Source organism: Haemorhous mexicanus, chromosome 3, assembly GCF_027477595.1.
Source record: "Haemorhous mexicanus isolate bHaeMex1 chromosome 3, bHaeMex1.pri, whole genome shotgun sequence".
NCBI lineage: Eukaryota > Metazoa > Chordata > Aves > Passeriformes > Fringillidae > Haemorhous > Haemorhous mexicanus.
Window position 1 is genome coordinate 98,075,457 of NC_082343.1, and position 21,742 is coordinate 98,097,198.

At 37.4% G+C, this 21,742-nt stretch overlaps 1 protein-coding gene across 3 annotated transcripts in view; it reads left to right on the top strand.

Moving 5' to 3' along the window:
* ERICH1 (glutamate rich 1) overlaps positions 1-21,742 on the top strand; it is a 92,077-nt gene that overhangs the window by 17,813 nt on the left and 52,522 nt on the right. For all 3 annotated transcript variants that reach the window (XR_009485939.1, XR_009485940.1, XM_059842803.1), the window contains exon 3: positions 11,947-12,081. Coding sequence is in view for 1 of the 3 variants with exons in the window: in XM_059842803.1 (XP_059698786.1) it covers positions 11,947-12,081 (135 nt within the window). In the remaining 2 variants the exon portion in view is untranslated. The remainder of the gene's footprint in view (positions 1-11,946; positions 12,082-21,742) is intronic.

Genomic DNA, 21,742 nt, shown 5'->3' on the forward strand with positions numbered 1-21,742 from the left:
TTGTTATCTATAACTAAGTTTGTTATCTGTTGGAGGCATGCAAATGCCACAGTAGTACAGAAAGGGTTCTGCCTTGTTTCAAGTTCCACATATAAGTACTTTTAAAAAAAGCCTTGAAGTGATAAACTCATAAGAAAAAAATAAATCAATTACCCATCTGGGAAACCAACGCACAACCATTCTTTTCTGGTTGTGATTTTATTTAAATTTAACAAACTCTTGCATTTAGATGTCGTGATTTTATAGCATTGAACACTGAAAGTACATGTTTAGAGATAGTAGAAGGTTTAAGCTATAAACTCTGTGGCCTCGGTGAAAGCAAAACATAAAAGCATTGATTGAATTTTTTGATCATAAACTGTTTTAAATGACTTCTTACTTACAGACCAAAGATTATGCACATAACTACAAGACAGCTGATGATTTAAGTAGCAGTAGTCAAAGATGACTAATTGGAAGAAACAGTGGAAAATAAGGAATTTGGTTTTTTGTAGATACGAACTCTTTCCTAGTTTGAAAATTTATTATTTCAGTCCTACAAAATGCTACTAAAAATGATCTAGTGTCAATAAAAAGTTGAGGATTTCTTTTAAAGTAAACTGACTTAGTCTTAAGTATTTTCTAGCATTAAATAACAGATTTTACTGTAAAACTCATCACAGTGCCCTCATTTGCCTTAACAGTTACTCTCAGATTGTGAAAATATCATAACCAATTTGTCTGAGCTAAACTGCCACCACCTTCCACCTGTGAGATTCTGATCTTTATTGGAATGCAGTTTGTAGCATTGCCTTGAAATTTTATGGGAATGTCTCTATTGTCCTTCCACATGCAGGCTTTTAAGATCATACTTTTATAGCCTGTAAATATTTGCCTTTTCATGCCTTTTTTGAGACCAGATTGGAGTTCAGACGCTTAAGAAGATGGAACCAGCAGTACCTTTGTTAATGATTGGTTCTCATTTAATTTTGGATAATTAATAATTTGGTATCGGAAAGGGTTATCCCATAAAGCTCCTCACATAGTTCTGGAACCAAAGCTTTCAATAAGACCAGGAATAACTGGAGGTGGAAGGCAAATTCTGAGGGATATTGTCCTTTGTAACTGTAGAGAGGCCTTTTGAATGGTATTTGTGTTTTCTTCAGGAAGGTGGTAGTTCCGTTAGGCATGGAGAAAACATGTGGAGGAATCATCCTTCTTCTGGGCCCCAAAGAAGAAGAGTAGTCATATCTCTTTACTTGAAAAGAGAAATTTTGGATTTTTAAAAAACAAACTAACCAAAACAAAAAAACCACACACACATGCAAAAAAATCCCCCAAAACTGCACCCCGCCCCCCCCCGCCCAAAAAAAACCCCAACAAAAACAGCCAACCAAAAAGCCTACCAAGCAAATGACAAACCAAACCAAAACAAAGCAAATGCCTGTGTGCAGAATTTTAGTTCTAGGGTATAGATATTAAGATATACCTTCCCTTTGGATTATAGTTGTCCTAAATCAGACTTTTTTCCCTTTTGTACCAAAATACTTTGTAAGAAAATAATGTAACCAGAGTAGGGATTCCTGTCCCCCAGAACAATTAAAAAAGACTTTCTAAATATTTCCCCCCTTGAGGAACTTCATTCATCCATAGCAAGAGCTGTAGTTCTTAATTTCAAAAGATATAATAAAAGCATAAAATTAATGAGGGTCTAGATTACCATCTTTATTACCTTAAACCATTTTAAAGTTCCACAGAGGTAGTGAACCTGATTCTTGTGGAAGGCAAAGCATTAAAAGAGAGCAAATGGAGAGTTGAAAGCTCCTATAATAAGAGAAATTTTCCCTAAACGAAGGATATTTTGTGAATCTTAAAAGTGCTTTAAAACTTGCTGTATCACAAAAAAAAAAGTATCTAGCAAAAGACTGAGCATTTCAAAATATAAATTGCTCACGTGGTTATGGTTGTTGGCTAAATTCTGTCCCGAGAATTGGATTTGTTAGTTTTAGACCTTTGTTAGGGCCAGATCTACTTGCGACCAGATTAATATAGTGAAAAATGTTTCTTGTGAGGTCTGCAGTTCTGTGATTTCTTTACTTTTTTGTTGATATTTTAAAACCTCAGTAATTATTTCTATTAGCTTTGTAGTATATATTCAAAAGCGGCATGCATGCCTCTAACTAGAGATTTTCTAATTGTAGAATTGGTTTTCCCAGAATCACAGAATGGGTCAGGTTGGAAGGAACCACAGTGGATCATCTGGTCCAACCTTCCTGCTCAAGCCAGGTCATCCTAGAGCACATGGCACAGGATTTCACAGCCTTTCTGGGCAGTCTGTTCCAGTGCTTAGTCACCCACACAGTAAAGTTCTTCCTCATCTTCAGGGGGAACTTCCTGTGCATCAGTTTCTGCCCATTGCCTCTTTTCCTATTGCTTTGCACAGACAAGAAGAGCCTGGAAATGTTCTCTTGATGCCCCATGCTTTAGATACTTACACACATTGATGAGGTCCCATCTCAGTCATCTTTTCTTGAGGCTAACAGGCCCAGATCCCTTGGCCTTTCCTAGGACAAGGAAATGGCCTCCTTGACCTTTTTCTTGGTCAGAATTATAACTACTTTTTATAAGAGGTGGAATTTACTGATCAGTATTTAGCATCTTCCTTATAAAAATGAAAATTTCAGAGTTGCTTGAGAAGGATAATTGCATTCAAGTTAAATATATGTCAGTATAAATTGTGCTGTGCCACTTTTGATTTTTGCTTTTTCCCTTATTCTGAAAAGGGAATTTGAAATGCAGAGAGCCTAGCCAGAGTTTTGGATCTTGTGGAGATAACTTTAGTTAAACTTTCTCTCTCCTTCATTTATTTAAGTAAGAAATAGTGAGGAATGTTACTAAGCTGTTGCTAGTAATAGGTTTTAATTTTCAAAAAAAGCTGGAATCCATGTTATACTATGTAAATGGACAAAACACAATTTACTACCTATTCATTAAATAAAAATGTGAATGTCTTATCAAATGTGACCTATCCCAGCCCTGTTATCCTATATGAGAAATTCGTGTCAAAATAATCACAGCTGTGTGATTATTTTGTGTTCTCCTTATTTGTTCCACTGAAGTTATTGATGCTGACAGTGTACTGCATTTAAATCATCACTAGGACATAGGACTGTGTCCTTTCTCATACATGGCTGTCTTCCTGCAGCCGTTTTACTGTAGAAAACTTGAGCTAGTGGCAGAAATGCCTAGAAGACAAAACTTGTCTAAAAATATGCATGAACTGCCCTGCCTTTTAGTTGATCAAATTGATGAAGTGCTTATGGTTGAGAAATTAAATTCTAGCAGTACTTAATGCAATAAACAACTTTAGAGTCTTGTTAAACAATTCAGCTTTGCTTTAGTTAATTACTTTGAAAGGCTGTCTATTGTGAATAAGCTAAAGAGCAATGGAGATTATACTTACTATACAATAAAGTGTTGTCACACACTCTTATAGCCTTTTCTCAAGGGTTTAAAAATTCTCTCATTGCATGGTATGTTACAGTGCTGTTATGCTGTGCAAATGGGACACATGTATCCAGGAGTAGAGTATTTGACTGAAGATACCAGCCCCTGGTGGCTGTAGTAAAAATGGTGCCCAGCCAGTTTTACAAGCCAGTATAGCTATGTGTTTCAGGGGAACGTAGAAATGTGGGGTTTAGGGGAGAAGGGGAAAAAATTCCAAAAGCCAGCCTAAAAAACCCCAACCATTCCAAATCCCACAAACAAAAAAACCCCTTCTCTTTTTGTTCAGACTGAGTGGGCTGTATAATGTCTGTAACTTCTGTTTGTGACAGAAACAGTTCTCTTGTTGTTCAATTCTATAGCAATGGGTTTTTTTCTGGGTTTTAGAGGGGTTGTTTGCTGCTGATTGACAGATTCCTTCCTTTTCCAGTGTTCTTATGTATATATGTTAACTCCTCCTCCTCTTCTACATGCTCATTGCAAGCAGCTTGGCTGTCATAGGGAGAGCTGCTGGCCTCTATGAGGCTTCTGTGAGCTACTAACTGAGCTGTGTCAGTAGCTAATCTAACAGTGTGTAGCAGTTGCCTACGTAGAGGAGAAAATGCCAGCTTTAGTTCTGAGTGTTAACAAACTCTAAACGTAAACTAGTCAACTGCTGGAAAACTAATTATCTTGGTAAAGGAAATAGAAAAACGGCTTGTTTAAGAACTTGATAAAATACCCTTGGCTCACCTAGAGATGGCTGATAGTACTAAATTGAATTGAACTCCAGCATAATAACTGTGTCTTAGCATTCCTGCTGTCTGCTTTGCCTCCTTGTTTGAAATGATCTTCAGTGCATTGGTGACAGAACGGGTTGTGTGAGACACCACTCCTGCTCCAGTTTACACTGGGGAGTTTATCACTTATGCTGCTATTGTCAAAATCATAGTTATGCAGAGTGAAATCCCATATTTTCTGCTGTTGCACAAGCTTATTTTCTGCTTGTGTTTCCTATCAACTCTACCTTCTAACAATTTGAAAAATGGAAATGATTATAATGTGAGCTTGGTACTGAACTATGTTCTGAGCAAATACTTTTCTGTAATATTTTGTGCTTCGCATTGTTTTTTACACAAATGAGAAGGGACTGTTACCAATAACTTCTAGCTATAGAATAGAAGATGTGAGTTTAGAGGGGCAAAAGCTTTAAAACTTTAAATTTTGTTTAAAACTTTAAATTTTGCTTTTACTCTTACGAGCACATCTATTTATTTTCTGGTCTTGTTTCAGGTACGTTCCAGTAATGACATAATCACTTCATCAGTGAGGATAATTAAATAATTGCAACTTAGGCATGGCCTTTTAGATTCAATGTGGTTGCATTTTTTTTTAAAAAAGGATTGATTAACAGGGATATATTTGGCTTTTGAGAAATGTGTTGAACAAGTAAGATCTTCAGCAGGAGAAGTAATTGAGCTGCATACTAGCATGACATTAAAATAGCTTTATGTTCCTGCTTATACAGCTAGAAATCTTCAACATCTAATCAAAGTATTGCATATAGTCATATACCAGGGCATATGTGGGACACATATACCATTTAGCTGTATAGTTTGTTTCATTGTTACCTCCTATATTCAACTTTCAGAAAACAGAAAGCAGCAAAATTTTAATTCCACCATCTGCTTGTAGTCAGATTCATGTCTGAAAAGTGTTCTGTTTCTTATTTTCCTTATCAGTGGTTTTTCCATGCTTCAGTCTCACTTTGTTTTATGCTTAGCTTTCCTTACTTTTTCCAAGGAAATGTAGATATTTGAATGGTTCATAGGTAAAAAGCAAAAGTATCTTCCCCAAATCATGAGTGAGAATAAGAGTAAGAAGGATTTGTACTTAATCAGTTTTTTCTCTGTGACAAAACATAATGCCACCCCTAATGTAGTGAGACTGAAGCTGAGTTTTAATGATAAGTGCTGCCTCCAATAAAATGAGCTGTAATAGAGCCTTTCTACGTGTCTAAAAAATAAACTAAATTTCAGAGTTAGTGGACATGTGGGAGGTTGTGAGGGAAATAAATGTGAGCTTGCTTGTTCTTTGCTTTTTGTTCATTTCCCATCTCAAGTTTGGGCCTTGTAAAATGTCTTATTGACCTCAGTTTCCTTTTGAAGTTTTTTGCTTTTTGACAAGTGGAAGGAAAACACCATGATGAGGAAGTACTTCTGAGGATTTTCTCATTTCATTTTCTTCTTTCAGTGCTCTAGTCTAGTATCCTCTGTAGTCTACACTTTCTCTTTTCAATGAACTGAAGAACTTTTGGGAGTGTGGAGGGTCAGAAGGGAAGTAGTTTTTAACTAGCTTGAATTTCAACATGCTGCCGTGCACAAGTGGTATACACCTTAAGAATTGGGAGCAGTTGTCTGTAATATGGCTAAGACTCTAAAAAATAACAGCCTGGGAATTAAGTGAAAACATGCTTTGCTTGAATATCAAAGGATAGTGGACTTGGTTTTGTGTAAACATAACTGAATAAAGTATCAGAAATTAGGGTTAATCAAAAAATTCAGTACTGCTGTCTGCACAATGTTGTTACCATCACAATTATAAAAAAGAGGATTGGAATAAGTATATTGTACTACTTCCCCACAACGTTCTCCAATGGGTGCTGCTTAAGGATTCTCTGAGCCAGAGGACAACATGTACCTCTTTAATTAAAAGGCTTTTATCACTTTATTGTTTAAATGTATGTAATTGTGCAATTTAGAATAGAACTTTAAACTTTGACGTTTTACTTGGCAAATAGGGGAATTTGTCCTTCCATAAAGAATAGCAGACATCTTCAGACTTATAAAATGTCACAACTCTGAACCTTGCAGAAGAAAAAGTTTTTTCAGCATTCTGTTACATGTATTGGTGCTAATAGAATATATGATATTAATAACAGTGTATTTGAGAAAACTGGCTATCTGAAAGTCATTCAGAAAACTTTTTTTTTGTATTTAGAAAAGTATAGAGAACCTTTGTAAGGAATATATATCTCATCTTCTGCCAAGAAGTGGCATGAGTGACTGCCCTTGTTTATTCCAATTTAGTAAGGATAATGAGGTCGAGTCCGTAGTGACTAGTAGCGTTTGTGTTTTTTTGTTTGTTTGTTTTCCACCCAGTGTGACTTCTCTAGTATTGAGGGAGAGAATACTATTGAAAACTGCGGTCAAGGAGTTCCACCCTCCAAGGAAAAGGTCCATACTTTCCAATTGCATAGGAGACTAAAAGCTTCTGTCTTTGTGTAAAGCACTCCAGTGTGTGTGAGACTAGAAGACAAGGCTGCACTAAGTCAGCCTGGGAACTGAGGTTGTTTGTACATAATGTAGCACCTCATGTCCCTGAGGTTACTTTATTGTACCTTATAGACTGAAATAGCTTGATGTCCAGGAACTTGGATATTGTCTGAACAAAAATGAGTATGCATTGAGAAATGGGTAGGTATTTAGGTTCACTGGATTTGTTCATGCCATTGAAGGATATTTTGATGTGCTCACATTGATCAACAGGAAAAGTATTCATTTTTCTGTACCACAGTTCAGGAGGACACTCAAGGTAGTCACTGATACCACCTTTGGTACACTTCAATTTATGAAGCTTTTTGAAGGAGACGACTCTTGCCCAGGATTTGAGTCCTGTCTTTATAGATTCTTGTCTTTCTAGTCAACGAAGGGGAAAGTTATTGTGTACAGATAATGAGGTATATATGTTCCTTGGAAATTGTCAGAGTTTTGGAGTCACAGTGTCACTTGTATGCAATAAAAATGAGGAATAGCTGTAACAGGGTCATATTCTAGCTGACATACTAAGTAAAAATCATACTTTAATACAAAATTTTTTAAGGGAAATAACAGACCTCATTCAAGCCTTATTTTTGTCTTGGTCATATCTACTGTAACACGGTACAGGAAATGCCTACTACCAATAATGACTTTTGTAGAGAGTATGACACTGAACTATTCTAGACCTCGTATTTGATTCAGCATCAATTCCTCATTTCCTGTGTAGGATGGTTTAGGAATGGTACTCCCAAATTTAGTACTCCCACTAAAAAGAAAATCATCAGCTGCTCCCCTCTCCTTCTCCACTGGGAGACAAAAGGCAGAGATCATTGGTGAAAATAAGAAGTTTACTGGAAACAACAATGAAATAAGAAAACAAACAAATAGCAACAATGCTAATAACAATAATGTACAAAGAGAGGGTAATTGACAGGCAAAATGTTCACCCCAGCCCAGGACACTGAAAAACAATAGCAAACAGCTCTTCTGCCTGACAGGTATTTCCTGTGACTGGAAAGGAGCACCTTTCTTGGAAGCAGGAGTCCCCTTTCCCCAGCCCCTGGAATTGGCCTGAGGTGATACTGAGTAACCCTGCTGTGTTGGCTATGTCCTCTGGGCACAGCTCAGGGCAGCCCAGAGCTCCTGGATCAAGTACTCAGGTGGGCTCAGCCTACCCAGCAGCTTGTGACTACAGGCACGTGCCACTGCAATTGGCTGCTGTAAAAAATAATTAACTGGCCAGAACTGGGACACTGTGCTGTTCTACAAAGACCTATTTTGGGGGATGAACTCTTTCCATCTGTTTGGAAAAGTGATGACTGGGTGTTTCCAAGAGGTAATTTTGTGGAAAAGATCACAATCTTGGTAAGATTAGGCTAACTTACAGTTGTTTGGGTGGGAGGGGGAACTGCAGGATTTTCTAGCTTGACTTGGGTTCTCTGTTTGCTCTTATGACTTCTGTCATATGGGAGCTTAAACTTGGGTGAGTTATCAAAGCTTTCTGAGTTGCAGAGAAGCACTTCACAGGTGAGATGGCGTTTTTGTCTTGATTGAAAAACTTTACAGGGTCCTGGTGTCCAGTCTCTGTCTGTAGGACTTCTGTGAGGGGAGGCCAGGGATACCCTGTGCTGCACACAGCCAGTTCCAGCCCACCCACTGCAGGACACAACTGAGCCCACAGCTGAGGCTGGGGCACCCTAAGGGACACTTCTTTAAGAAATGAGAAAACAATCCCAAGACAGGAAGGAACTAAAAGGAGTGGCAACAGTGGAAATGCTAGGGTCAGAGGAGGAGAAGCTACTCTGTTTTTGAGTAAATGTTCCTGAAGGATGACAGCCTGTGGAAAACCCCTGTGGGGGAAAAGGAAGGAACAGCAGAGGCTTCAAAACATTTACCCCCACCTCCTTGTACTGCTCTTTCTCTCTGAAGGAATTGGGTATAACCTGCAGTGAAAGGAAATAGAGGTGAAGTTGGGAGTGAAAAGAGCCAGCAAGGAAAAATGCTTGTAGTTGTGATCTCCTTGCTGTTGACTCATGAGCTCTCTTAGTCCTGTTCTCGCCATTGTAAGCTGGCCTACCCTCAGCCTGCTGAGGAGAGGGTGAGTGTCTGGCTGGGTGTTGGGCTGCTAACGAGGGCCAACCCAGCCCAGAACCTCGAAGTGATTCAGTCTCTTTCCAGGGTTTAGTCTCACAGCAAGCTAAGGACCAAGACTATGAACATGTGCTCTGGCCATGTCTGTGTCTGAGGTGTGCCTAAGCATGCTTGGTGTTCAGGCAGTCTGGAAACTGTGCTAGTGCTATGTAACACCATTTTGAGCTATGAGTAGGGGATAGTTTAAAGATGCTGAAAGATAAACTTAACAAAATACAGTGGCTACCTGAGATGACTGACTGGGCAGTTGACAATTCTGTATGGCTGGAAGCTTTACCTTCAGCTCTTTCTAAAAAAGATCTGATGCTGGTTTGTAGTAAGATGGCAAGAGATAACATTGCTGGTCAAGCAACTAACATGGTTGGAGATGTAATGGTGGTAATGGCATGGTGTAAATGCTTTTCCCTACTCTGTGCACAAAACAGCACGCTGAGTTACATACTGTGGATCTCTGTGTGGGGAACATGAATAGAAGATAGATAGTTTGAAAACATTTATTCTGTATTCTTGGTTTTCCTTAAAGAAAAATGTTTACTCTTTTTGGGGCATTGTAAATGATCTTTAGCTGTTCTAGCTTTTTTCCCCCATAAAATAAAACTTCAGAAATGGGATTAATGAATTTTAGCTAGTAAAAGGGAAAGATTCTTTATTATCTCTAATATCTGTTTACTTTTGTTTATCAAAAAACCCTCTTTATGTCACAATTTTATAAGCTCAGCCATTTTCTTTGCAGCGGTGTTTGACTTTATGTTTGGCCAACCCATCTCTTCTTGGCCCAAGGAGCCTCCGGGCTGCAAAAATCCAGATGTAGATATGGTAACAGTTTGGTTTGACACACTTGCACAAGATTAGCGAAGACTAATTCTTGATTTATGAGCTTGCAAGCTTCTTGAAGATGCAGCTGGTGTGAATAAATATGTAATTTGGAGATTCCCATTTAAAGAGGTAAAATAAAAAATATAGTCTTGAGTCATCATTCATTTCCACAGAAGGAATTGTAACTGTTCTTACCTGTAGGATTGTGTGTTACAGATGGTCCCTCAAATTCTGTTATGTGTAACTATTTTGTCTGGGAGGTTATTATCTCAATATAGTTACTGCTTATATGATTTGAAAATTTGAATTTTTCAAGGCTGTTGTAAATTAAGTTTAGTGTTTTCCTGATCATCTTTGTTTTACAAAACCTAAATGGAAAAAAGGGGAAACTTGAAATCTTTCAGAAGGGAATAACTTAAACATTTATACATCCTTATAGTTTTTAACTGTCACTAATTAGCAGTTCATCATTAATCAGCCTGGATGGAAGAGAAAAAAGTCAATGCAGGTACTGCTAGTTCAATGATTTGGCATCATCTGCATGTAAAGGATCTGCTGAAGAATTATCCCATGTTAATTTTTAATGGATTTTTTTCGAAGCACATAGTTGCTTTTCATCTTTCTCTGTTATTTATTTCTTTCCCTTTATTATCCCTCTTAGTAAGTATTATCAGTACGGGAAACTTTCTGGCTAGGTCATTAAAAATATTATATTATTCTAATGTGTTTTCAAAACAAGTTTATTCCCTCATGATGAAAGCAACAGTGGTGTTTTCAAAAGTACTGTGAGTGTTCAGAAATGTACTTTGTTTTTGAAGTAAGCGGTCTGAGAAATGTCAGTGCATAGTTAAATTCTGTGTGAGAAATATAGAAGTAATTCTCATTAGGGATCTATCATTTTAAATATTTAAGAGTTAGTCCAGCCGTAGTTGCACATAGCTGCACCTTGGTGATCAACTTGGATCATTTGGGATCTTCTGACAAGTTTGTGGTGTAAGGAGGTTGATTGTGTCCACCTACCAGAAATGTTTTTATTATATATAATTTTAACAGCTAGCTCTGTGTTTTAAAGAGACACATTGCCCCCAAAAAGGGAGGGCTAGTGCTGTGTCTGACTTACGGAGCTGGCTGAGTGTTAGAAAACCCAACAAAACAGCAACAAACACAACCAAAAAAGCCCAACAATCCAAAATTAAAAAAACCCCACACTGAGCCATCTAAAACTACATTGCCGCATCTGGAGACACCCTGAAATCCTGGCCTTCTGGAAAAGCTTTATTCTCACTGTGGTTGATCTCTGTTGTTGTCACTACTCTGCGCAGAAATACAGTCTGACTTCGTGTGAATGGAGCAGAGATGTGTCTGTCACTTCTTGTCTGGTGAACAAATGAGGTTTCTACTGCTGCTCTAGTAGGTACTTTAAATACCTTTCAAAGGGGAAACAAATCATAGAAAAGCAGACTGCTGCCATCAACACAAATAGTTTCCTATGCAATTAAATAGTTGGAAAGCTGGCCTTTGTCACTTCCCCTCCTTTCCCAGAAAGAAGTCGAGCAGGATGAGGAGGTGAGTCCTCTGGGGCAGGCGCTGCTTAGGCTTAGTCAAGTGTGACTTTAAAACTTCCTTTATCTTTGCATCCTTCAGAGAAGTATAGGCTGTGACTAAACAGTGTGCAAATGGGCAAACCACAGTTCTGTGATTTTTTTTTTCCTGTTGCTTCTGTCACTTCCTAATAAGCTTGTATCCATCCATCCATCCATCCATCCATCCATCCATCCATCCATCCATCCATCCATCCATCCATCCATCTTTTGTGAAGCAGTTCTTAAAGCAATAGTCTGCTCTTGCTGAATGGGGAAAAAAAATGTTTAGAGTCTCTCTTAAAATATCACTGTAAGTGGAAGCTTCTTTTGAAGATAGGGGAGAAGATTTGCCTGATACAATAGAAAAAAAAAATGCTTCTGGTGTAAAGAACTAACCCATGGAGTATTTGATTATTTGTAGATGTTACAAATTTAATGCAGTTCTCTTGGTCATTTAATGCAGTTCTCTTGGTCATAGGATAATTTCAGTGTTCCACAGCTGACCCTCTGTAAGTATTTTCGAGATCACTTGCTGCTTTAGTTGGGAAAAGATTTGAGAAAATCTGTAGTGAGACCAATATTGAGCCAGATACTTTGGATTTTCTTTTTTGTAGATAATGATGATACAGTTATGTCTCCAAGAAGAATTTACACAGTGGATCTTCCTCCAGAGGGTTATGTTACAGTTACTCCAGATGCTCTTAGTAATGCAGTTTCTGAAAACTCTGGCAGTAGTGCTGACTCAACAGGTAAGTTTGCATGGTTGTAACTGTGATTAGTTTTTCAGAAGGGAGATGACTTAGCAGCTCTTATCAAGTAGATTGAGACTGCAACAATAAAGCATTTAAACCGTTGCTGCCAGTGGGTGTCACTGTTTTGCAGTGTAAGCACAATGAGGATGTGCTTCCCGATGGGTTCGTTTCCATTGTTAGGGGTTTCTAGACTAGATTCAGCATTTGGTAATAGCCATGCAGTGCCACAGATCTTACTGAAGTTACATAGAACCTAACTGAGGACAGAGTCTTTAGCTCCTCCTGCTCAAGTGACGTGTGTTCTCATATTATGCCTGCTCACAGTCATATTATTTTTAAGGATAAATGTTAGATAAAACTATTTTACTACATCTACCCTTGATGTATTGAGGAATTGGGTAAAGGCTTAACAATCTCTCAAATTTGCATCTCTCAGAGTAGGTATTCATCACTGGAGTTGGTGGGGGGGAAATGTATCAATTCTGTAATGTTGAAAGGCTTTCTGATGAGAAACTGTGGCCATATAACTTCAGAAACAATATTTGATGTTGTCAAAGGATACAAGAGAATAAGCACGGAATCTGTAAAGTAGGTTCTAAGTTGACCTCAGTTAAATACATGGTTTTCTGAATGGCATTGCCAGAACTCAGTTGATTCTGTCTGAATCAAGAAGTCCCAAGCTTAGATGAGACAAATGAATTTAGTTTTTTCAATTGTTTTGTTCCTGTGGATGTATGTTTGTCCAGAATTGTGTATCACTGTCGTTGGCCGCTAGGGACATTCTATAGCAAAGAAGATACCCAGGTGAGGCAGCTGAAGTAAAACTCCTGATAAGGAGCAGTTATTAAACTACAGTATCAATTTCAGCCTGGAGATTGCCTTAAATGCAAGGAAAAGCTGAGATATAACTTGCAGATACAGAAAGGCAAATTCTGCTTCTCTTTGCAAACAATACCCACAGGGGTGAATTTTGAGCTGGGAAATTTGTTCTGCAGTCTGTTCTGAGCTCCAGTCAGAGTCTGAGTACAAGTAAAGCTACCAAAGTAGCTCAAGGGACTGAAACAAAATACAGGGTGACCAAGGGCACATCAAGAATGTTCTTCCTTGATGTGCAGTGGTTTAAAGACCGTTTTTGAGTGACAAAGAAGTAACTTTATCAGAGTAACATAAGAGTAGATCCTGATAGTTTTTGGATTATGAATGGAAAGATGTTCTCATTTAGAGCTTCTATGTTGTGCTCTTCTCAGCTACACAGGGTTCATGTTTGGAATCCAGAAGCTGTTTCTAGGTTTCCCTTTGTTTAGTTGCAGAACTGTCTTTGGACAGTTCACTGGGTTTCTCTTTCCCAGCATGTCAGATTGAAGCTGCTTATTCTGATCTTGAAGCATCTTTTCTCTCCTTCCATGCCATATAATTTCTGTTTATTATTTCATGTACTTTTATTTCAGATATTAGAGGAGTGCTTCTTCCTCTTCTGTGTTTTGCTGATAAGACTAAATGAAGTCTCATAATACTTTGTAGGTAAATTCAGTTTTATTCAGGGACTTAAGTTGCTTTCAAATAAAACACTAGTATACCTACTGAACACTGCAGATATATCCTTACAGCATTAGCATGGAGCTTTTGTGGCAAATTTAATCAGCTGCTGTTTAAAATCTATGAATAAATCAGATTATATGTGGTGCATATTAGATGTTGCAGTGATACAGTATTATACATAATTAGATGTTAGATACATTGCAAAGCAGTTAAGCAGAACAGAATTCAGGATTGAATTGTATTGTCTCTTTTTAGAGTCATATAAATACCTGCTTGGTTTTACAGTGGATAAAATATTGAACAATGGCTTCATTTGCTCATCTTTTAGCTTTAATATTTTCCTGTAGTATTTCAAAACCAATGTACTCAACCATGATAGCATAAGTAGAGTTCTGGTGTTGCTTATTGATAGTATTAACTGTTGGATGTAGAATGCTCTTAGTTGATCCCAGTTTCACTGTTCAGGAAGAGTTAGTTTTGGGTTTTAACCACTTTTTATACTGTTAACAAAGGATTTGGGATTCTGGGAGACTTACTTTTGGATTGGTTTGTTATTTGGCTTTGCACTTTGTCATAGAATCAAGAAGAAACAAATTTGAAGTGAAGGTTTTTAATCTGTGGCTCCTTTTGCAAGGTAGATTTGATGTTACACTATAGATGTTATTCTTAGCAAGTATTTGCCTAATTATTTTTTTAAAACCTCCTTATAGGGAGACTTTTGTTACATTCCCTTTTTTACTTGCTCTAGTGTTTCACAACCCTTTAATGATACATTTTTCTTGCTGCAGTTTAGACCTTTATTTGTTTTGTCTAAAATAAGGATTGCACAATTGGAGATCTGTGCTAATCTTGCTAGGGTGAGGGGACATGGTTCACTTTGCTTGTATATGTCATTTAAGCATACACATAAAATCTATTGCAGAATGAAGTCTGTGATTTCAGGCAGTGCTCATAAAATATTAAAGGAATATCTTAAGCAATCACACTATGGATTACTTAGCTTGCTCACCTAGGTTTAGTTGTATATCCAGAATTTAGATCTTTTTTGAAGGGATAAAGGAAAGCTCTAATGAGAACCTTTGACACTTAAAGAAAAAAGAGGGTGCATGCATGACTGTATGTATGACTATTTTATATATATAAAATAAATCTGTTATGTTTAGAATTGTCCCAGGTATTCCCAAAGGACCAGCTCCATAAAGTGAAGTTGGTGTATGCATTGTTTTAATCCTGGTACTATCTATATTTTGTATGGCAACAATTAATCTTACACTGTGTTTCCTAAATATGTAAGCATATTGTTTATGTACTGGGTAAGAAAAGGTTCCTGTGTCATCCTTTTCTTACCCAGAATGGAGGGGAATTAAAGATGTGGAAATTCAACAAAAAAAAATCTGACTCAAACATTAATTTCATTGTTTATCAAATTTTCATTGTTGTCTCATGAAAATAATATGACTCTATTTTAGGATTATAATTTTTCAGTTATGCATCACTGTGATTTGCTGTTTCCTCTCAATAAATTAAGGAAACCAAATATGACTCTATCGGAATTAATATAACAAGATCATCAAGAGAAATGGGTGTGCCATGGCTGCCTTTTTTTGTGATAAATTACTGTTTGGAAGACTGAAATATTCAGTCACTAAAGTATGTATTTCAACATCAGCTGCTTTTGAGAAATGGTTTAAAAGTTGAAGTTAATTAAAATTATAAAATAATTTCTTGTCAGCTCTAAAATATGTTTGGGTTTTTCTATTATTATTGTTGTTTAAACTGCTAGTTCCATTAAGGTTGATGTTGTCAGGATGAAATTAATGATGTCCAGAATAGCTTCTGAATAAAAGGGGAGAAGAGAATTCAGGTAGTCTCTTATGTGTCTATAGCATCTTGATTCACTTAAAGGCAGCCATTTCAGGAAGACTCAGTGGTGCTTAAGCGTATGTTTGTTTTTAAGAGATGCTGTTATGAATCATGTGTTGACTACTTACATTTTTGGCAAGTGGTTGGGGATGTGATACTTCACAGAAGCACACCAAGGGAGCAATATGTTTAAAGCAGCTAAGGTCAGCAGCAAACTTTTTTCACTGATAGGTAGCACCAGTTGTGAAACTCCAACATTATGAATCTTTTTTAGCCTTCAAACCAGAGGAATCATTAGACCATTTAACTTAATCTTCTGTACCTGTTAGAGAGGTCTTAGCCCATGTTGACCTCAGCACTTTGCGTTTAGAAGAAACCAAACCAAACAAAAAAAAGCTGTTCACATTTCAAAGATGTCAAAGAGGCTTTACTGTTTTCTGGTGCTAACAGTTAAGTGATCTCACTCTATTGAATTAAAAAAAAAAAAAAAAAAATTGAAAATTTCTTTTTCTGCCTTCCTCTTTTGAAATGAAGGGCCTCTATTGACCAGTATTTTCTTCCCACAAAGAAGTACAGTAATCAAGTCACCATCAATCTTTTTGATTAAACAGGTTCACTTGTGCATTGCTCTAAAATATTTACTTCACTCCTCAAGTCATATTTGTAGATCTTTTAGGTATCACCCTTTTCACAGCATCTTTTTAAGAATAAAGAAACACGAATACTACTATTTTTTATAGCCTTGAAGAAACTAATACTGAATCAATGTTTTAGATATGTTTTCAAATTAATCAGAGGGTGTGACAGTAGACAAAAGTTGCAAGAAACAGTTAATTAATTAAGTCTTGTGCTTTAATTCCAAATCAGCTCATTCATTATACCGTTATCTCTGATATTACAGTAAATATTGTTTGTGTAGGTCTTCTTAACTGTAAATCAAAATGTTTAACAGTAGTCAATGTTACTTATTTCAAATAAAGGAGTTCAGGAAGGAATTCAACATGAAATAAACTCTACTTGTTTTTCTCTTGAAAACAAAGGAATTTAAGAACACTTACAATTGCTTTTCTGAATCTTATATCTGAGAGAAAGATCTATGAAAAAGCCTCCTGCAAATCAGGTTGTCTTATAGTGCCTTCTGTCAGCTGCTCCTGCATTGTCTGTCCAGAGTCTTGTGACAACTTCTGTGAGAATATCCAAGGCTTATAACAAGACTGGTTGAGGGAATTGTGGCAGTTTCAGAGTAAGGATTCTGCATTTGCAAACGAAAAATACTAAAATTCTTTCCAGTTTTTTTCTTTTTTTTAATAGAATAACAAGCCTCCTAAGGGATTCTTATGAACAAAAATCCTATCTAATTCATTACTTCTTTAAGTATACTTGAATAATGAAAGATGTTACAGTACAGCTCTTAGTATAATTGCCAGTGTTTTGCTACACAGGTGAACCAAATCATATTTCAAACCATAGCATAAATAAGTGAATGGGATTGATATACAGATGTGTAGCTTGTTTTTTAAAACTTGCTGAAAAAAAAGGTTTTACTTTTCTGCTTTCAGCTACTTTTATAACTCTGAGGTTTGCTTCTTTCTTTCTCTTGTTAGATTTGTTAACATGGGTCTTTCCTTTTCTAGTAAGGGTGGCATGGACTTGCAGGTTGAAAACATACTGTGAAAGAATTATTACTTTAAAAAGTTTGTTTCAATAATTCAGCAAGGAAGGATTATATGATAGTTTGGGCTCTTTTGTATTTCTAATAGGCTAAGTCTTTTTAATTTTTATTGACGACTTCCCCTAGTTAGTTTTGGGTGCTCTGGTTTTAATTCTCTGCCAGTTTGGATGCCACTGTTTAGTATTAAAACAATATATCTTTGCTTGATAAAATTATATGTGATAACATTCTGTAGTTTTGCTTTGTCCTTGCAGAAATCAGTGTATTGCTCCCAGTTTGTGAATGGCAGATTTTTCTCAGCCATCAACCACTTCTGGAATTCTCATGTGAATGTCATCATCAGAAAGCAAACTGTAGTAACAATGACACGTCTGTTGAGGTTGTTACTATGAGCTTTTTCAAAATGTTGTGGTCTTTAGAGATTAGTCAATAGCTTGGAGGGAGAGATGTCTGTGAGGTTAGGAAACTTTCTTCTCTACAGCTTGTTTCTTCTTCAGCTTTAGTGCACTTGACATTTGGAATCAGTTACAGTGAAAGATGCTACAAACCAGTAGAGATGTAGGACAGCTGTAGCTGAAGAATTCTGTACTTAGATGTTTTTTCCTTCAATATCCTCTTGGCAGACTTTGTATTTGTTGATAGATGCAATGACATTCCTTAATAGGTAAAATCACCACAGTTTTCTTTCTGAAATTAAATAAGATTAAATAACCATTTTTATTTCCAGAGTTCAGATAAAGTATTTAATAATTTGTGAAATCTGGTTTAATTTTTTAGAAAAAACAAAAGTCTAGATCCAGTAATGTTCATATGTAGACTGACATTATTGTGGGTTGATTGCATCACTGGAATTATATTAAGAAGGACCTAAATTAAATTCTCTAATAATGCTTTGGAAAATTTTTTATTCCTTTTCTATCTGAACAGGAAATTTCCTTTTTAAAGGGACACCTGATTTAAGACTTGTCAAGAATTCTAGCTATGAGTTTAACTTTTATCATACCTAATTTTAAGGAATTAAGTATATGCTTGAAAGAAGATGCTTGCTGATGTACTTGCATTGCAAAAGCTGACTAGTGTGATGTCATATTCTTGGAAATATTTCTAGTGTACTGAATATGATACAAATTATAAACATTTAAGGTGCAACTTTGGCAGGCATTTAGGAAAACATCTCTAGACTACCACTGTCCTGGAGCAGTGTTGCAGGCAAATTCTGTGCTCTGTCAAGCAGCCATCTAGAATGGAGTAATCACTTCTCTTGATTTCATAGCAGACAAGTCTGAACCTCCTGAAAGCAAGTGTAGAATTTACCAGGAAATTCACTGCTGTCCAGTGAGGCTTTTAAACACAGGACTGGGCTATCAGTTGAAGTTGTAAGGATGACTCACTAATTTAGGTTTATATACAATGTAGAAACCAATCATTTCTAACTACCACTATCTGTAACTATTTACATCTTCCAAATGCCAGTACATTCACAAGCATATGGGACTATTGCAGAACGCATGGTACAAATCATGAGTTTTTAATGTCACTGAAGTCTTCAGTATTTCTTGTGATAGTTTCTGACATTAACGTGTTGGCAGACCTCATCAAAACAAACAATGCAACAAAATAAACACACACACACAAACCCCCCCCCCTTGCCTACGCCAAACTCCCAAAAACCTCTTTGAAAGCTAGATGGCAAAGAATTCTGCCCCAGATATTTAGCTCAAGTTTGTGTGTTCCACTAGCAAAGCGTATAAATGCTGAAAATGTATTAAGGAAAAAAGAATACATGGCAGTGTGATACACTGGTAATGCTTTACTTTTGCCATGGCTGCATGTTCATGGTTTATTAAAAATCCCTGATTTATATTTTTGTAACTGTAAATAAAGTACATATTTAGATGCTGTATTAGTTTCTGCATGCTTCTAAAAAAGTCTCAAGTATTTCAATAACAAAAATTTACCTCTAAAATAAGCTTTCATTACTATATGTTGCTGTAGTACAGAAAATAACATACTGCTAATCCCAGTGTAGAGGGTTGATGCTGACTGGATGCCAGACACCCACCAAAGCCACTCACTCACTCCCTTCTGCAACTAGACACAGGAGAGAAAATTTATAACAAAGCGTTCATGGGTTGAGATAAGGACCAGGAAAGATCACTCATCAAATACTGTCACAGGCAAAACAGGCTTGAATTAGAGATGCCAAGTTCACAAACCTCTTCTATGTGAGTCCATCTCATGAGCAACAGTTCTCTGAACTGCTGCAAGGTGAATCCATCCCGTGGGCAACTGCTTCCCTCAGACTGCTGTGGCATGGGTCACTCTTCCACAGAGTTCAGTCCTCCAAGGACAGGCTGTTCCAGCCTGGGAGCAGGGCCCCTCTCTCCACAGGCCTCCCATGAGCTCACAGCCTCCTCTCAGGCATCCACCTGCTCTGGTGTGTGCTCCTCCACAGACTGCAGATGGATCTCCACAGGCTGCAGGATCACAGCTGCTTTGCCATGGGCTGCACCACAGGCTGCAGGGGAATCCCACCTCTGGTGCTTGGAGCACCTCCTGCCCCTCCTTCTTCACTGACCCTGGTGTCTGCACAGCTGTTCTTCTCATATGTTCTTATCCCGCTCTTCTCTGGCCCCAATTACACCTGTGCAACAACTTTTTTGTTTTGATTTCTTCTTAACTAGATTATCACAGAGGCATTAACACCATTTCTGATTGACCATCAGGATGGCTCCACATCCATCTTTGAGCTACTTGGTATTGGCTCTGCTGGACACTGAGGAAGCTTCTGGCAGCTTCTCATGGAAGCCACCCCTGTAGCCCACCCCCACCACCAAAATTGTGGCCATGCAGACCCAATACACTTAGTTTATGCCTTTCCATTTTAACTAAGTAAAGAGGATGATGGGCTGGAGCAGAGTAAGAATTCACCAGCAAGTGCATGTTTAATGAGACATGTTCACCCAGGTAATTTCCTTCACTTTCTATGGTAGTTCTTTGACCTTCAGCTTTTCTTATTCCTTTGTGCTACAATTGGTGTCTCAAGTGGAATCTCTTCTCATTACATGTCCATAAGTCTGAAAGTAATTTGATTAAAGTAGGTTCTGAAGTCAGTTGGCAGTATTCTTAGTAAGAGGAGAGGGAATTAGGGCCATTATCTCTTACTTCTGTTTTCTTGCTTTTTGTTTTTTTTTCAAATTACAGTGATGACAAATATTTTTGTTGAGCATCCTGTCCTATAATAAAGGAGTCTCAGAAAAAGAAGAGGCACTGTGGCTTTTTATTTTCTTCTCTTTCCTTAGTGAACATAATTTTTCCCTTCTTGCTCCCTACTGGCTGAGTTACTTCACCCCTTTCAGCTGGAGCATGCTCCCCCTTTCTCCTCCCTTGCAGCTGTGTTACAGGCTTCTGTTGTCGTAGTGACAGTAAGGAGCTGATGGGCAAGGAAAATAAATAGAGAACAGCACCAACAAGATTTTTAGATCTCAGAAAAAGGCCAACACTGTTATAATTGCTGCCTCACTTGAGCAGACACCCAATACTTTGGAAATCTGACACTGTTTGATTACTTTCACCTCCTTGTTTCATAATTAAAACATAATCAAGACCTAAGCTTTTGTAGTTAAATCTTCACGGAGCAGCAGGATGTAGTCATTATGGGGCTAGATGAAGGAGAAAGGCAGAAGACAGCTGGGTCTCTGTCTGCGAGTGCCTCATGGTTCTGAATCTTAGTTCCTCATGTGTTAAAGCAGGAAATTTAATCTTAGGTTTGTAGATCTTGGGATATTTCTGATCACATGATATTTTAATTTTGGTTATCAGTTGTATAGTTGGTTGTGTGCAAAATTCATACTTCCACTGCTCTGCGCTGTTATTGCTGTTATTGCCTATGAACCTGTTGGTATTGAACCACAGCAAAACATTGCTGTTTTTCATGTTAAGAGCCAAATATCCACTGACTGACAACACACTTATTATGTGTGAGAAGGTGACCCTGGCTCATCCTCTTGCTGTGAGGACCCATGTTACTCTTTCTAACAAGATTTGTTTCAATGCAGTATTTTCAATTTTCAAATTGAAAATAAAATAGGGAGCAGGGGAAGAGGAAAGCCTTTTGTAAGAGTAGGAACTCTGCATTCATGTTACCCTGGTGTTTAAATACTCTGGACATTGTAAAAACAGAGTAGAAACTTTGTTTCTAGCATGAAGGGACTTAGTGTGGCTGAGTGGACAAGGAAAATTAAGACAGTAAAGAAATGTATGCAGTATTAACCGTGTCTTTTCTTTTTCCTACGCAGCTTTTTGCAAGTATTTTGTATGACACACAGAAAATGCTGCTGTCTCATGCTCAAAGTCAAAATCAGGCCTACCTCATAATTTCATTTTATTGTTATTCTTTTTTTATTGCAGTAGTTGTAGTTTATGGCAACTTGTAGGCATAACCGCCACACATTGATATTGCTTCCATTAGGCTGTCTCCATTCAGTCACCACTGGGGAAATTTCTTGATCTCATATCCTTTGCCTTTGATTACTGCCCTCTGCAAAGTGTACAGGTAGCAGTTTGAAAGTACTGAGCAACTCT